This window comes from Sparus aurata, chromosome 12 (assembly GCF_900880675.1).
Source record: "Sparus aurata chromosome 12, fSpaAur1.1, whole genome shotgun sequence".
Classification (NCBI taxonomy): Eukaryota; Metazoa; Chordata; class Actinopteri; order Spariformes; family Sparidae; genus Sparus; species Sparus aurata.
Genome location: NC_044198.1, coordinates 24393130 through 24409934, shown reverse-complemented (window position 1 = coordinate 24409934; position 16805 = coordinate 24393130). Strand labels below are relative to the sequence as shown.

The 16805-nt window shown below is 44.1% G+C and overlaps 1 protein-coding gene across 1 annotated transcript in view; it reads left to right on the top strand.

The window, feature by feature from the left end:
* The first annotated feature begins 6772 nt into the window (after window positions 1-6772).
* The window catches only part of dab2ipb (DAB2 interacting protein b), a 174523-nt gene continuing 164490 nt past the window's right edge, over window positions 6773-16805 (top strand). Inside the window, exon 1 of the mRNA XM_030435603.1 lies at window positions 6773-7102. Coding sequence (XP_030291463.1) covers window positions 7063-7102 — 40 coding nt within the window. The 5' untranslated portion in view covers window positions 6773-7062. The remainder of the gene's footprint in view (window positions 7103-16805) is intronic.

Sequence of the window (16805 nt, the reverse complement as noted above, 5' to 3'; positions counted from 1 at the left end):
CATACAGTGAGCTAGTATGATGATAAACAAGCCTCTCTCTATATTGGTACATCCTCCATAATTCAGCTCCATGCAGAGATTTTGTTCAATTATGGCCCGTTGGTTTAATTTCACTATTTTGGTTTATTTCTGGAACAACCACGGTTAGCAGAGGTGTTTATCTAGAACTGCAGCTCAAGGCCGTGGCTAAAGATTGTTTTCATTATCGATTCATCTGTAGATCCAGAGAACAGTTAAAGCCTCCGTCACAGTTTCCCCGGAGGCCTCACTGATCTGGTTTTGTCCCCCCAACAGACCGAAATACAAAACATGTTCAGTCTGTAATGATGTAAAACAGAAAAAAGTGAAGTATTTTTTCTTGAAAATGTTTATATTGTTGGGTAGTTCATTCTGTAGCGATGCATTATGTTTTATACATTTATCTTGTGTTCTGTAAATTGCGGCTTTACGGTGGCGGTATCTGTTATTAACTTCATTGTTGGCTAATCTGGGTGTCTTGTTTGGTCCGACCAACCGTCCAAAACTCAAATTAATTTAGATTATTATATAGAGCTCTAAGGAAACCAACAAATATTTACATTTGGAACCAGAACGAAGACGTAGCCAATGAATTTTTAGGACTTTTGCTTCAGAAAATTACTTAAATTCTCAAAAAATTCTCGTTGTATTTCGTGATACTGTATTTTCTGTGAAGTTGTGAAGCTTCTTGTAACTTTGGTTTTAAAAGGCGATATAGAAAACAATTAACAGAATATTAAATTACTTTTACTTTTTAATACATCGACTAATCGATTAAGTGACTCCACTCAGCTCTACGTGGCGTTAACAGTCAGATTATTGTGTTATTATGCTGCGATACAGGAAGTCCGACAGAGGAAACCTACTTAAATCCATCCTTTTTTATTCAGAGTAAAGTTTTTCCCTTCCTTCAGTTTGACTTCTTTATCTGTGGCACAAAGTCTGAGGAGAGTTTCAGTGATAGTTTACTGGATATCTTCGGGTTTTGGACCAACGGTTGAACAACAAAAACTCCATAAACAATAAGCACATCAGATACATAATTATATCTCCCTCCCCTAAACAATCACACACTTTGTGTATCCCTCTCTCGCTCCGTTTCCATTGTTTTCCGCCGAGTTCTCTGCGGCGCCTTCAGTCAAAGCCTAATTGGTTGATGCAGCTGAGAACACACTATATATTTCCACATGAATATTATCCAAGTTGTGTAAACACGGAGGCATATGGCTGGCTCCTTTCTTCTTCCTGTGTGTCATTAAACTCTCTGTGGGATTCAGAGTTCACGACAGGATAATTAAGAACGAGCTGCAAGAAACAGACGCTGATAACATGCTCCCACTGAGCAATAAAATAAACTGGCGATAATAACATAGCACACACAAACACACACACACACACACACACACACAAATAGAGATAACCGATCCAGCAAAGCACGGATGGTGAGTTGGTGATGTGTGTGTATAAACTGGCGAAGCAGGTTGAGCCGTCGTCCTCCATCCGGAGGGTCAGCGGTTTGATTCCTGGCCCCTGCGGTCGACATGCATAATTAACATTCATAAGCCCAGTTAAGAGTTAATAACAGAATATGACAAACTAAAAAAAAAAAAAGGGGAGGCGGAGGATATAGTGATGGTGTTACACATTTTATGACTTCTCATAAAGTGACTCCAACATTAGCAAAAGGGAAATATTGCCTTTATTCATATTTCCATGGAAGCTGGACACCACTTGGGTACAGAGACTGTCTGCAGGTCACAGACACAGAGTCAGTTACAGACTACAGAACACACACACACACACACACACACACACACACACACACACAGTGCTGATTGATCTCAGACAGAACTAACTCTGGTGCAGGTGTGCCGTCACCTTTCCACGACCTCATACACAACTTTCAAAGTTCAAACAGTTTCAGACTCAAACATCAAAGCGTTGCTTACTGACACTTATACATTCAGAGTGTAAACGTGCTGCAGGTGACAGAACCCTCACTTCTGTCTGTGCCGCAGAACAGGTCTGGGATCAGCGGGTGAAGCGTGGTCGCCCTCTCAGGTCACCTTGTTGGTTTATGTTGTTCACATTTAAATATTATTGGAAGTGCCCTCAGTAAATTCCAATCAAAAGTACTTCCTGCGCATTTGTGAAGAAATTAAAAATATTGTTTACCACCTTTGCAGTACTGCGGAAGCCCAAAAGGGCCATGCATTCATACATTTTACTTCCTCAGTTTTCCCGTGATAACGAGTTAATTTCATTTGTTTTCTCGAGAACTCAAGTTATTATGTAAGGGATAATGCCCGACGAGGTGTCCATAAACAGAAGTTAATGGACGACGCGGAGGCCTAAGAACCGTCCTCCGCTGCGCGTCGGACGGTTGCCTCCACGAAGTCCATTAACTTCTGTTTATGGACACCTCGAAGGGCATTATCCCGCTTATACCATGGTCACTTGCCAAAGAAAAGAAATTCGGACCATTAATTTACATTTTCATGCGTTTTACAAACAAAATATAAAGTTTTTCACAAGCCATAACTTCGTTTCCCTGGTAACGCCTGAGGGTTTGACTAATACCTGGAACAATCATTACTCTCCCGTAAGGTTCTTATGCAACGGAGACGTTGTTCACTCCTCCAATAAATAGGACGGACCATAGATACGACTTGGCAACGGGAGATATTCTAGTCCGCTCAGCAACGAGCTAGCAAGCTAACGCTATGCTAGCAAGATTCAAAGTCAATAACATTGCGCACGGATGACAAACAGTAAATATAATTTGACAGTATGCTAGCTAACAAGACTAGCTAGCTAACCAGTCATGTCATTGTCCCCAAATCAATAGCAAGATTTTCACGAACAAATGACCGGCCGTGTGTAACGCTACTGTAGCCGCAGCCTGAAGCAGAGAGCTGATCAGCGAATGTGAGATTATTCCTCCCTCTCGATTATTCGCGTATCAGTAAATTTAGAGGGGAAGTGAACTTTCTGCAGCTTGTGTGTTACAGTCGCCACCCTGTGGTGTTCAGAGGATAAGACACTGAAGGACTGACGGACTGCACTCAGAGCTGGAAATATAAAATTCAGATTTGATACACCAGCTAGCGCATTAATTTTACAGCGGTAAACAGTCAATTTGACTGGAACTACTTAGTAGGTGTCCATATATCAGGGGTTAATGGACACCCTGCAGCCAATCAGAATCGAGTATTCCCCCAGACCATGGTATAACTCTAAATAACAACTGCCGTTTTCCCAAGATAATGGGATAATTTTCTCGAGATCTCGAGATAACGAAACTTTGTTTTCCCGAGATAACGATATAATTCATGCGCGGGACCTAGAATGCGTCGCCGATATAGCTGAAGCCTTGCTAACCGTCTTTTTAGATTACGCACACTAACGTGTATATTATCTGTAATAGCAAGGCATAACGCTTTTTCAGCCTGTGATCGATATGCTCCTGCTCCTCTGACATGGCTACACTGAATGTTTCCTGCAATGATTTAATGTACTACACTATCGTTTTGTTTTCTCCAGATCTCAAATTAATTATATCGTTATCTCGGGAAAACAAAGTTTCGTTATCTCGAGATCTCGAGAAAATCATCCCGTTTCCTCGGGAAAACGAGGGGTGTATACAGAATGTGAAGACAACAGGAGGGTTAATCACTGTGAGGAGACGTCAGGACAGTTTCCAGCCATGATTGTGTCGACAAAAAAACGCTGAGTTTGGTGGGAAGTCGTGACATTTCCAGATTCTACCGCAATCAGCCAGTCACGTCGTTCACGTCCAGTTGTTCACATCCAGGCGCCCGGGCAGAGCTCATCAGACTCCACTCATCGTCACATCCCCATCAGATCCAGATTTATTGTGCACATGGCAATAAAAACATTGTTTGTTCACTAAGATTAAGAGTTACACTGTCGTTGCTACGGCCGACTACAAGCACACACAAATGATTGTTTGCGGCAGCTTCCGTGACCAGACGTCGGTGTATCCTGAATACATTGTCGGTAGGAGGAATATTTCAGCAGCAGAGCGGTTTACTAATGAGTTGGGAGGAGAGTCCTGACCAGATACTTCAGGCGGGGAAACCGATCCTTCCTGGGGAGCTGCAACGTGATTATACGGCAACGACGAGATGAGCTGCTCCTTTAATCTGAACGCAATTAAGTCTTTTGTGCCTTCTCAAAAGTTTTGCTTCCCACGAAAATGTAATAACATGCTCTCAGAGAAGCGATACGGTGTTTTAAAATAGGTAGAGAAAGAGAGAGAGAGTGAGAGCGTGGACCGACTTGTCACGAGGCAATAATAATAATGTTTACCTGCCGCAGAGGAAGAGGAGCTTTGTGCTCACCGACAAAAGCTTCTGTTGTTCCTTCTCAGGCGCTACAAGGTAGAAAGCTAACCAATAAAGCCTGTGTAGAGATGAACGTTGTGCTTGAAGAGCAGAAAACATCACAGTGAGGAACAACACATGTGAGAAAGAGTCACATTGTCTGTTTTCGATGTCGAGTAGGGACCTCGGTTAATGAAGGGTACCCGGACTTGACTAACGACACGCGTGTTAGCAGGTTGTCCATCATTTTGCATAAAGTTCTGAAAACTCGTTCCTCAGCTGCAGATTAAACGCACACATCAGACCCGGCGTCGTCTAATGGCTACAGGGTTTTAATCAAGCGACGAAGACGCCCCTCGTTCGTCTCACGAGCAGTCAAGGACGACATTATTACGAATCTCTGACTCATCCAACAAACATTAATCTCTATAAACAGATACTTGCTCGTGAATGCAGAGTGTGTTCGCACGGGGATAAGACTTTGTTATCAGAGGCGTTCGGGTTTCCGTTTGCAGTCCGCGTGTTATCACATTTGGATCAGGCTTTGGTTTCAGGCAGGTAAACAGTCGGCGTGCTCGAAATGTAATCTCAGAAACCCATCCTATATTGTCTGGAGGCGGTTTGGCTTGAAACATTTAAATGGATCTGTATTCATACGCGGGTACACTCCAAAATCCATTTTTCACGTCAGGATGAATCATCATCAGGCGGACGATAGCCGCAGTCGCCAGGATAAAACGTTGGCAGATAACGTTTCTGCAAGCAGCTGATACGCTCACGTTAGTTTGTATGAGTAAGAAAGTAAGTAAGTAAGGCTACGTGTCTGTGGTTTCAACTTTTGTAAGTGTGACACCGCTGGATAGAGACAACTTCCAACTACTGGATGGTTTTGACAAGAAGTTGGGATGTCTCCAGCTGTTTTTATGGGAAAAAAACCAAACAAAAAAACAGGTGTATTTAAAGAGATCTCTGAAGAATATACAGCCGTGCTTGTGGCGATAAAAACTGGTATGTTTCACAGGAAGTTTGGACATCTCCAGCTGCGATTGTGGCGACGAAAACCAGCATTTTAAGCCAAAACGTGATGTTTTCCTAACCACAGCCAAGTGGGGTTTTTGTGTCTAAACCGAACCGTACCGTACATGTATCGCAAAAAGTAGTTGAAAACGTAAATGTTAAGTCCCAACATATCCAGGGTTTGCAGAAATGTACATTACTAACACTTATTCTGGAGAGTTAATTGAACTCTTGTGTGTGTAAGAACACTTAAAGTGAAACTCTCGCCAGAAAGCAACCGAGGCTTTATTTGTGATTGAATATGAGTCAAACCTTCGTGTAAAAGCGTAATTACGACAAAAGAGGCACTTTTAAGATTTACCGTAGTTTCGTTTTTGGGCAAGCTAATTTTCAATGGGAGTGCTACGGGCACTGGTACGCTAGCATCAAAATCTCTATTTTTAAAACACTAAGAAGGCTCGACACAACATGAAACTTTGCTGGTAGTATCACCAGGGTCTCTACACATGAACACAAGCATTGAGAACATTGTTTGTGTACACAGAGTTTACTAAAAAGAAGGTTTTTGGACAACTCACGTTAGCAGTAGCATCTCTGGTGCATCGCCGTCATGTCAGACAAAATGTGTCGATTCCCAGAGTGCAACCTAACAGGCAGGAGACACACAATGTTCTCAATGCTCGTGTTCATGTGTAGAGACCCTGGTGATACTACGAGCAAAGTTTCATGTTGTGTCGAGCCTTCTTACTGTTTTAAAAATAGAAATTTTGATGCTAGCGTACCAGTGCCCGTAGCACTCCCATTGAAAATTAGTTTGCCCGAAAAAGAAACTACTGTAAATCTTAAAAGTGCCTCTTTCCTCGTAAATATGCTTTTACACGAAGGTTTGACTCATATTCAATCACAAATAAAGCCTTGGTTGCTTTCTGGCGAGAGTTTCACTTTGAATTAGACTTGAGATAGATGTCCCTTGTATATTAATGATTGTAAACGCCCACGCAAGTTCACCCTTCGAATCAAACGGCGACGTGACAATTATACATGAGCCTCGCAACTTATACCACGGCAGAGTGTGGGGCTGCTTTGTTTGCTTTTCCATTCACTGGCCACCAATTCACTCAAGATAAGATCTCACAGCGCCGAGCAGATGTTGTCGAACACGAAAGCCCTTTAAATTGCCCTCGCGTTCCGAGTCGCGAGGTGACGTGGAGGGGAGGGAAGAGTAATGGCTCGGTGCCTGAGCGAGTGAGCCTACCTTAAGGTGATTGCCTTCTCCCTTCCCTTTTTCTTCAGCACCTCCTCCTCCTCTACTCCCTCCCCTCCCTCCCTCCTCCACGCTCCTCCCCTCCACCCTGCCTCCGTGCGCCCTCATAAATCACAATCGGCCACTTACATGTTGTGTTTTCTGCACGGACGTACACGTGCGAGCTCGCGGGGACGAGGGAGAATGGGAGGAGTGGGGAATGAGACGGGGGGACGGACACTTGGCGAGGTAATAAAGGAGCTGGTTTCTTGCGCCGTGCCTTCCTCCCGGCTCTGCGCCTCGCTCCCCGAGCTGCTACGCGGAGTCCGTCATCAAAACACACAGTGAGGCGTGCTCACACTCTCTGTAGCTCGTGGAGACTCTCACACACTCTCACTCACACTTACACACAGTCTCACACCGGAGCCAACATTCAAGATGCAGCAGCAAGAGAGCCTGTCCGCTGACTCCCTGTCAGGTAAATAACAAAAGATTTCAGATGTGTGTCTCTCGTCGTCATCCCTCCCTTTTTTGTTCCCGCATCGTTATCCATCCCGTTAACCCTGCTTCCACTGTTAAATGACACATTCCCGTCTCCCCCCCTCACTGTACTCCCCATCTGTGCGCTCTCTCTCCTCCTTTCTCGGGTGTTTCTTCTTCTTCCTCCTTATCGATGCCCCACGAGTGCATGTGTTGTGATATCGGAGGCGATAATGATTGTTGTCGTAGAGAAGCAGAAGGCGCACCTTTACTTTTTCCATACGGCTGCTACTACATCTGCCTTCGGATTTCCAACGCGCAGCTGTGAAAGTGCATACGGACGGGAGGATGTTGCACTCTTCTGACCTAGATACGATGACAACGCTCGGGTGTTTTCTTTCAACTTGCACCTTCTGCCGAAGTGTTGTTTTCTTGTGTCTTCCTATGGGGAGACGTTTTTTTTTTTTGTGCTGCCAGCTTTGGAGATTGAGTGGGAGATCAGAGCAGAGTGGACTCGGCGGAAGAGTCCGTTCAGATGTCCTGCGCTCGGCTTGGGAGGTTGACAGTCGTCCTTGGTGTTGAGGACGATCCTGCCGGGTACTGAGCCGGGGAACTAGACTGTGTGCACACGTCCTTCGTTAGTTACGTAATTCCTTTTGATTGGAACCCGCAGGTGAAGCTTCAGCCGTCGGTCAGGTTTCGTTTGATTAACACCGGCGGAGTCCCGCGGTTCAGAATTAAGGCGTTTTCAAAAACAGACAAATTATAATTGGGAGTTGTTTGTTTGCCCTCGGTGCTGCAGCGGCATCAAACTCATTAAAAAACCTCAAATAAAAACCTCAGCAGGTAATGAGAGTTTGTCCGTCGACGGGAAAACTTTCATTTGGATTCAGCTCCACAACGGCTCGAATGTTGCTTTCAGCCTCTCGTTCACAGACTTTTAAAAACAAGTGAACTACAACCTGTTTGGCTGCGAAGGCGACCAAACAGTTACTCATGTAAGTGTTGTGTGTTTTGCACATTTCCGAGATTGGAGAAGACAGTAACAAATATATGAGAGAAATATTCTGAAAATTCTGTTCCAAAGTTTGACTTTTGAAGGTTGAATTTTCAGGTTTATCTCGCGACGACACCAAAGCGTTTATGGTCCTGGTGAGGTTGAGGCACTTAAAAACCGCCTGTCTGTTTTTCAGTCACCGCAAACACTGGTTGAAAATCAAGGGTGTCACTTTGGAGTATCAGCACGAGGTCAGAGTAGGCGATAACAACCAAATCTTTCAAATAAAGGTGTCAATCAATCAATCAATCAACATGTCCCTCATGAGCAAGCACTTGTCGACAGTGGCGAGAAAAGGCTGCCTTTGAACAGGCAGAAACCTCGGAGCAGAACCGGACCCAACGATGGGCGACCATCTGCCTCGACTGGCTGGGTTTAGAGCGAGAAGACGGAGAGAGAGAGAGGGAGTCAGAGAGGGAGAGAGAAGCTGTAGGAGGGATGGGAGGAGGAGGAGGAGGGATACAGCCCCCACAGCAGCAATAACAGCTTTACTTACTGAGGTAAGAATATTAATAGCACTACAGGTATAAAAATAAAATCAGTAGGGCGCATGGAAAATACGAACGGAAATTACGAAATACTCATAAAATGTCATGTAACGATTCACAAAGAATTCACGAGTCAAGTTCAAGCAGTCATGCCTGATTCTAAACGTCAGGTCACAGGTTTTATAATTCAAACAATAATCAATCATTTTAAAAAGCGGTGGCGACATGTCTGAGGTCTCCTTCGACATATCCAGTGTCACACTCACAAAAAGACGCTTGAAATCCGTCAGTTCCACAGTTTGATGATACCGTTGCATTAGTTTTGGTGCTACACCTGAGTGTATGTTGGTTCCTCATAGTGTCAGTTGGCCCTGAAACTGGGATGCGACGTGCACAATGCACCGTTCACTATCTTTAATCAGACAGCACGAGAGCCGTTGGTACACATGGAAAAACCAACAAACAGTGGCTGTAACACAGAGATGCCCCCCCGACGTCTCACTCATGTCGCTCTCTTGGCATGACACGTGTTCGCTTCAGGTACGATCGAGCAGTCGAGGCCTGAAATAGCGTCCTCTAAAAACAGAAACCTTGTACCTGTGCCTGTTGGAGTTTTGTTCGCACGCCTGAAAACAACGCTGAGTTCTTAAATTGTCACTCCGAGTTGCATTGTGCCGTTTGAAGGAAATCAAAAAACCTCGTGTTGTTTCCTGATTTATTGAAACATCGCTCCCGCTCTGACACCTTCCCCCCCCCGTCACCCGTCACCGGTCCCATCGCGAGCTCCCAGGTGAAATCATTATCGGCACATTGTCTGGCTCCGGTTGATCCACGTCTCCTCTAAATCTGTGAAGACACGAAAAACAACGGAACAACACAGGCTGCGAGGTGACTGCGGTGCAGATGCACTGTTTGCTGCTTCGTGGGCTTCTTAGACAGATGGGCGTTATTGGGAGTGCATTCTCAGCATGAGCGGGGGAAAAGGCATAATTTACCCTTAAGTGTGTAGTGTCGGCCTACAGCAGTGGCAACAGCAGGTGGCGAGCGGGATTACATAACGCGTGCGAGTACGAGAGAGAGAAATGTGAAGGTCCGCAGAGAGTTAAAGCGAGAAGGAGTGTAAAACCACAGACGAAATGAAACAGAGAGGTAAACAAACGAGCTCTCACAGGCTGCGTGCCATTCCGTTACAGTTTCCTTTCTGATGACAGCACATTTATTTCCCAGTTTCTGCAACAGTTCGAATGTGAAAAGAAGCGGCAAACATTTCCAGAAATATGCCGCACAGTTTCCTTAAAGTTTGAGCGGCGAACGCGACGCACGCGCACATAAGAGCTCTTGGGAAAAAAAAGCTTGAAAATGACCAAATGAAACTGAAATAAATATATCAATCATATATAAAACACAGGAGCTTCACGTCGTGGTTAAGATTAGATCGAAGTTCTGCAACTTCTGCTCGGTTTACGGGCTCGTACGAAGCTGTAAAGCGATTCATTCAGTCTGCTCCAGCTTCCAAATCGAGTATATTTGCACGGGAAGTTTGCAAAAAAAGACTGACTCATCTAATCCTTTTCACTGCTCCTGTTATAATGAATCAGAAACGCCATCCTTTGCAAAAAAAAGCTTTCGCACCCTCCGTTTCCCTCGTCTTCACCATTCAGAGAAGCTCTTTAATCCAATAGAAATTTGTATTCTTCGTCCGCCAAGATTCAATTCACCCTCGAGAAACACTTAGAAGACAATTATTTTCTACAATAAACGCGTAAAACTGCACTCCAAGTTCAAAGAATGACATCAGTTTTGACCTTAACTTAATTCCTCACTTAATGAGTTTTACACATATTCTCTTTTTTTGATTTATTTCACGTGTGCAAACCAACGAATGTCTAGAATGGTAGCAGTGGTGTGCACCGGGGGGGGTTGCCCCTCCTCGTGGCCCAATTGTTGAAAAACACGCTTTAAAGTGCCCTCCTGGGAGCCAATACGCACGCTAAAGTGCCCTCTTGGTTGGCAATACACACGCTAAAGTGCCCTCTTGGTTGGCAAAACACATTAAACTGCCCCTTGGCTGGTTAAAACATGATAAACTGCCCTCTTGGGTGGCAAAAACACAAGCTAAAGTGCCCTCTTGGGAGCCAAAACGCACACTAAAGTGCCCTCTAGGGAGCCAAAACGCGTGCTAAAGTGTAAACTGTCATTTCATCACTAACTGGTTAAGAAGCAGTTGGATATTGAACATCTGGAGGGATGTTGGGCCATATTTTGAGGTAAAACTACATATTTTATAACCCTGTTTGCATTCAACTACATTGTAGCTAACTTTCCTGTTTGATTGTGTGTGTTTCACTTCAAGGTTGAAAGAAATGTATCCGAGCTGTACGTTGATATGCAGCTTTCCTATTGGTTCATGTTACACAATCAAATAGTACCATTAGCTAGAAGGTGGCTGAATGCTAACGTTAGCTGTTGGGTCATCAAATGTCTTGTTTTATCTTGAAAAATGGCCCGAAGTCCTTCCGGATCATCAACATCAATTGTCTTTTCGACCACTGAAGCAGTGAAATGATGCGGTGCCACAGTTGAGCGTGTGAATATGATCAATGAACAGGATTGTGGTTCATATTTGATCGGCACTGCCTTCCTTTTCACAATAAAGGAACAACATGGCGATCAATTTTCACTATTGCAGCTAAACAGTATACAAAAATGTGTTTCTTAAAGCATTCTAGGCCAAAATAAGGAAGTGTAGTAGCAGAATCTTGGTTCATAGTTTCTCAGCACTGCCTAAGTTTGACAGGTTGAGAGGAGTTTAGTTCGACACCAAACCCCTCCTGGATGTGGGCATAAAAAATGCAAAAGTACAATCTGTAGTTGATACAACAGTTGGCTCCGGTTGCAGACAAAATGCAAGTTTGTTCAGTATACTGGCAAAAACTGGATGACATGATCCCGTTGAAGTGTTAAAAACTGGGAAAAGCGAGAGTGAGCTGCGATAACATCACAGGGCAGCATAGTTTGACATTTTAAACAACCGAAATATACGTGCAGTGAGAGATGCAACCTAGTACCAACAAGTCTGGCAGCAGAGTACAGCCAGCTACAGACACTGAGTGCTTTGAATTGGCACACATCGCATTAAAAATGAAAACCAACAGAAAGACGAAAAAAAATAGTTTGGCTGAGAGGGTGCAACATTGTCCTTTTAACTAACCGGAGAGAAGCAGGTCTTGGTGAATCACAACGGGCTAAATAAAACAAAAAGATTCAGCAGATATCTTGGGACTGCAGAGTGGAAATAAATCCTCGGCAAACATCCGGGCCCTGGAACACAACTCCACACTGAAACACAGCTCCTGTTTCTCTCTGAACGGCTTCAGTCCAGCAACTACTCTACCACCTACAAAAGGCAAACGATGGATTACTCCCATTCAAACCCACGTCTCCTCCAGGACCACCGTCAGAATAGTTCTTCTTCCCCTTCAGATAATCACAAAGTCAACGCCTGCTCTATTTGTTGAAAGTCCGTAAATTCTGTAACCGCCCGCAAGTTAAGATGCAAACAAATGTTTTGAGGCTATATTTGATTTCCATATAAATTGTGCCGTTCCGACTCAAAGAAGAGGTGAAGAAATCAAAGGTGCATTGCCGCGTGGTGTCAGCGGGTTTCTTTACCTCGTTATGTCACCTCAGCTTTCCTTATCTGCATTATGTATCACAATCATTTCTGCATCACAAGCTTCTCACACGGGACACAGAGAGAGGAAGAGCTGTTTTCCTTTCTTGGCCAGTTTTCTTTTCTTTTCTAAATCTAATTTTCAGTATTCATGGAGGTGTGTTTCTTTCCTGTGGCGTCAACGTGGAGGTGTGTCCCTTTAATCTCCCTGGCAGGTGTCTAATTGCAGTAACTCAGTGCAGCAGGGCTCAGTGTGCTGAAGTTACTGAAGTGACTCTCTGTCTGCTCTGGTCTCACACTCGTTTGGTCCTGTTGCCTTAAATTGATCCCTTCCTTTGGGGCTTTGTTTTGCACCTTGCACGTCCCAGACTTTGCTCACGGTCGCTGAGATTACTTCAACGTTTCAATCTTGTTTTGACCTCCTGAGGTGGATCATGACATGACTGGAGACCTTGTAGCGTGTGTGCGTGTGTGTGTGTGTGTGTCTGGTGAGTCAGTCCAGATAATCAGTATAATTGAGAACACCTGTTCAATTTAATTTGTAAATCGCGCCTGATTTATTGTTTCACACCTGCAGACAATCAGCACACTAACGCTGCAGACTTGGGGTGTAGTTTTACCCATTTTTTGCATGTGTGACAAACATAAATATACGTTTGCAGCTAATTAAGATCAACAAGGGATGTTTTGCTTCTACACTTGAATATGCCTTTTCCTTTCATCAATCTTAACCTTCTGTAATCACTCCGTTTAAAGATCGAAATAGCCGATTTTACTAATTTTAATTCGTGACCTCAGAGTTTGGATTAATGTGGTGAGTGATTTTTACTTTACAGATTACCGATAAAGCTGATTCGTCAGGATTAAGATCAGGCTTCCTTTTACAGATGATTTAAAGGGACAGTGTGTAATATATCAAGTATTAAGCGCCATCTAGCTGTGAGGTTCTACACTGCAACACTCCTTTGCTCACCCCTCCCGTTCTGAAGACGTTGGAGACGTTCCGGAAGCTACGGTGGCCCTGACGGACAAGAAACTAATTTTCAAAATATGGACTCTTTCCCAACAGCATCGAGTATTTCTACTGATTCAAGTAATGAGGTAAATATGTAGTTAGTTATTAAGGCTAGAGTTCCCTCTCAGTTCCGCAGTCAAGCTGGATGGCCAAATGAGGCTGTGTTTGAAGGTGGGGCGTCAGGGATATTTAGGTTTGTTGTGAAATCCGATATTCCAGGGTATAATTGGCCGTTTTTGACTATTTTTGATTTTGCCATTATATTTCACCTTAAAAGCTATTTACTTGGTGTCATTATTTTCAGCACAACCTCACATGTGTGACTGTACAGTTATATTTTCATTTTGACACACTGTATTAACACAATGGACCTAAAATCACAAAAAAAAAAAAACATAAAATCCGAGTAGAAAAAGTAATGCAAATATAAATTTTTGTTTGCTGAATATGTGCATACATTTAAAAAATGTACGAAGTTATATGTAACTATTTACATTTAAATGCAGGCAATGCTCAGGTCTGCCTGAGCTCCTTCCAGCTGAATGAAGAGCTGCACTGCCTGCTCCACATTCAGCTTCTCCTCATTATTCTGACTCATTAAACAAAAAAACGACTCCACTACTCACTAAACTCACTACACCAAACACTACATAACACACTAACTACACACTCCAAACACGCTAAATGTCACAAATCTCTCAACTCTCAATATCGTTGTCTATACACCGACTGTCCTGTCAATCATCCGCCTAGGTCCCTCCCACAACTTCCTGTTCGTCAACAACCAAACTTGCTGCTTGGACACTTTCGTGACAAAAGCCCGTTTTTACCGTTTCTTCTGCACCAGACACAAAGCAAACGTGACGGCAATGTTCGCGAAAAAGCGTGGCGAACATTATTTACCCTAAGTCCGGTTTTGAACGTGTCGGTGGGTCCGGTTGCCTCGAGAGGTGGGCCGTGTAGGTTGGCTAGTGGCTAGCAGCTAGCAGCTAGCTACACACGAACATCCACAGATTCCGATTCCACTTTGTTGTCCGCGCATCTCCGGATCTCCCCCGAGAACAGACTCGGTCCGGACTCGTTTAGTCTCATTAATCCACAACAGTCAGTTTAGATGCACAGAACAGAACGGGACCGAACCGCCGGCAAAATCCTGGTCCAGCTCGCGCCGCTGCTTGTTTCTTAAGATGGAGGGTCGCGGTGGGCTCTGCAGTGATTGGCTCTGGTGCGCACATGACTGTGGTGGCTCTGGTGGACAATGCTCATGGAATTTGTAAAGCATTTATGAAATAATTTATTAACGATATCATTGCAGTCCAAACAAATGCGAAATAGCACACCCTTGAACCAAGCAGCAGCCATGTTGAAACTCTCAGGTCAGTCTGATCCTGATCCGCAGAGATATTTGAGGAATACACACACACACACACACACACACACACACACACACACACACACACACACACACACACAGAGACAGACAGACAGACAGAGGTTACTTGCTTTTATAGAGAGATATTCTTCGCTCAGGAGGATAAGTCAGATTGTTGGCAGAGGTAATTGTACACCAATGAGGACTTACTTATGAACGAAGACGTTGATTTGAGTTAATAAATTACTTAAATTGTTACACACTGTCCCTTCAATACCAAGTCTCCTCTGATTGGTCAGCTCACACACGCCTGAGCTAGCAGCGCTTTTAGTGACTCCAGTCGGCTCGGTCATGTTTTCGGCTTCTACCTAGCTGCACTTCTACCCTGTATATAGGCTTAAATTATGCAAATGTGTCACATGGTGATGTCAGGAAGTCATGGAATTAACACCGGGACTACTGATGAGGTGTTTCAGGCACTGCAGAAGCTGTGTTTTCTGTTGGAAAGAGATATTTAATGATCTTTTAGACTGCAACATCGCCACTCGGCTCAACTCTCAAAGCATTTGAATGAGATCTGACTCTCAAAGAAAACCCCACTCTTTGCTATATTACTTTAACATAGCAGTTTGGTCGTGGAGTGAGAACTCCTTGCTGACGGAAGCACCAGACAAAGGATGTTCAACCAAACACTGAGCTGGGTCAAAGTCTGGGTCAGTGTGCATGAAATAAAAGCGTCCTCCAGTGCAAATTGAGTGTAGCGCTGCCTCCGCAAACTCCCACTCACCACCTCAAGAGATGCGATTGAAAATCTACTATTAAGTCAAGGACTGAAAAGCAAAGGTGATTGGAGTTCACAGTGAAAAGGCTACAAAAGGGAAATTAAAACCGTCTTCTATTGACCCGCTTGAATCCATTGTTTTTACTGCCGGCAAACAAAATCTCTTTTATTCCACTAATTGCTAACAGTTTGTTCGGTTTTATCACTGTGTAATTTCTTTTTAGGATTCTTCTTCAAGTGCAGTTAATCAGGCCTCGTCATCATCACAGAAACACAGGGACACGACGTTACTTGCAGACAGTGACAGTCTTTTTCACATTTAGTTTTCACAGTCCAGCTCTTATTGAGGGAACTTAAAGTAATTGCTGATACGCGGCCCACATTTCTTTCAAACACTGTGTTATAACAGCCCAGGCACTCCAAGAACATTTGGAAAATGAAGAGAACCAGCAGCTGCTTTGTCCCAAAGTGAATTCTGCTGCGTGTGTGTGTGTGTGTGTGTGTAGGTGTTTGCACTAATGAGATAATCAACCTGGCGGCAAACAGGTGTTCCGACTGCACTCAGCCCTCCAAACAGAACATACAACAGAAATCTCACTTTGTTTCATGATTTGAAAGTAATCATGTCGAAATGAAACATTTTAATAAATGTCTGTGAAGCCTTTGTGTTGATCCTACTGCATTTTTTTATACAAGAGCCGTCCTATTCTACCTCTGACTGGCTTGCGTCGATCGCAGCTTTGTGGTCATCGTGGTACTCGGTGCTAAAAACAAACATTTAACATGTTTTTTATTGTCCACATACCTGCTGCACTGGTCGTCCACTGGTCAGCCAGAGGAGAGGAAGGTTCAGTGGGCCCGGATGAATTTACTGTTTGACATACTTTGTTTTTCTTGTGGTTGCTTTGTGAAACAAACAGCCGGCATCGGAGCTCATACGGCAGTTTGTGAGCAGTAGTTTTCAGAGTAAACACACCGACCTCTCCAGGAGCAGCAGAAGACCGGGGGAGAGACTGAAGAGGTCGGTGTCTTTACTGGGGACCAGTGGCGTGCACAGACTTTTTGAAGGGCAGGGGCGAAAAGAAGGGCACTTTAGCACGCATTTTGGCTCCCAAGAGGGCACTTTAGCACGCGTTTTGGCACCCAAGAGGGCACTTTAGCACGTGTTTTGGCTCCCAAGAGGATACTTTATCATGTTTTAACCAGCCAAGGGGGCAGTTTAGTGTGTTTTGCCAACCAAGAGGGCACTTTGGCTCGCTTTTTTGGCTCCCAAGAGGGCACTTTAGCACACGTTTTGGTTCCCAGGAGGGCACTT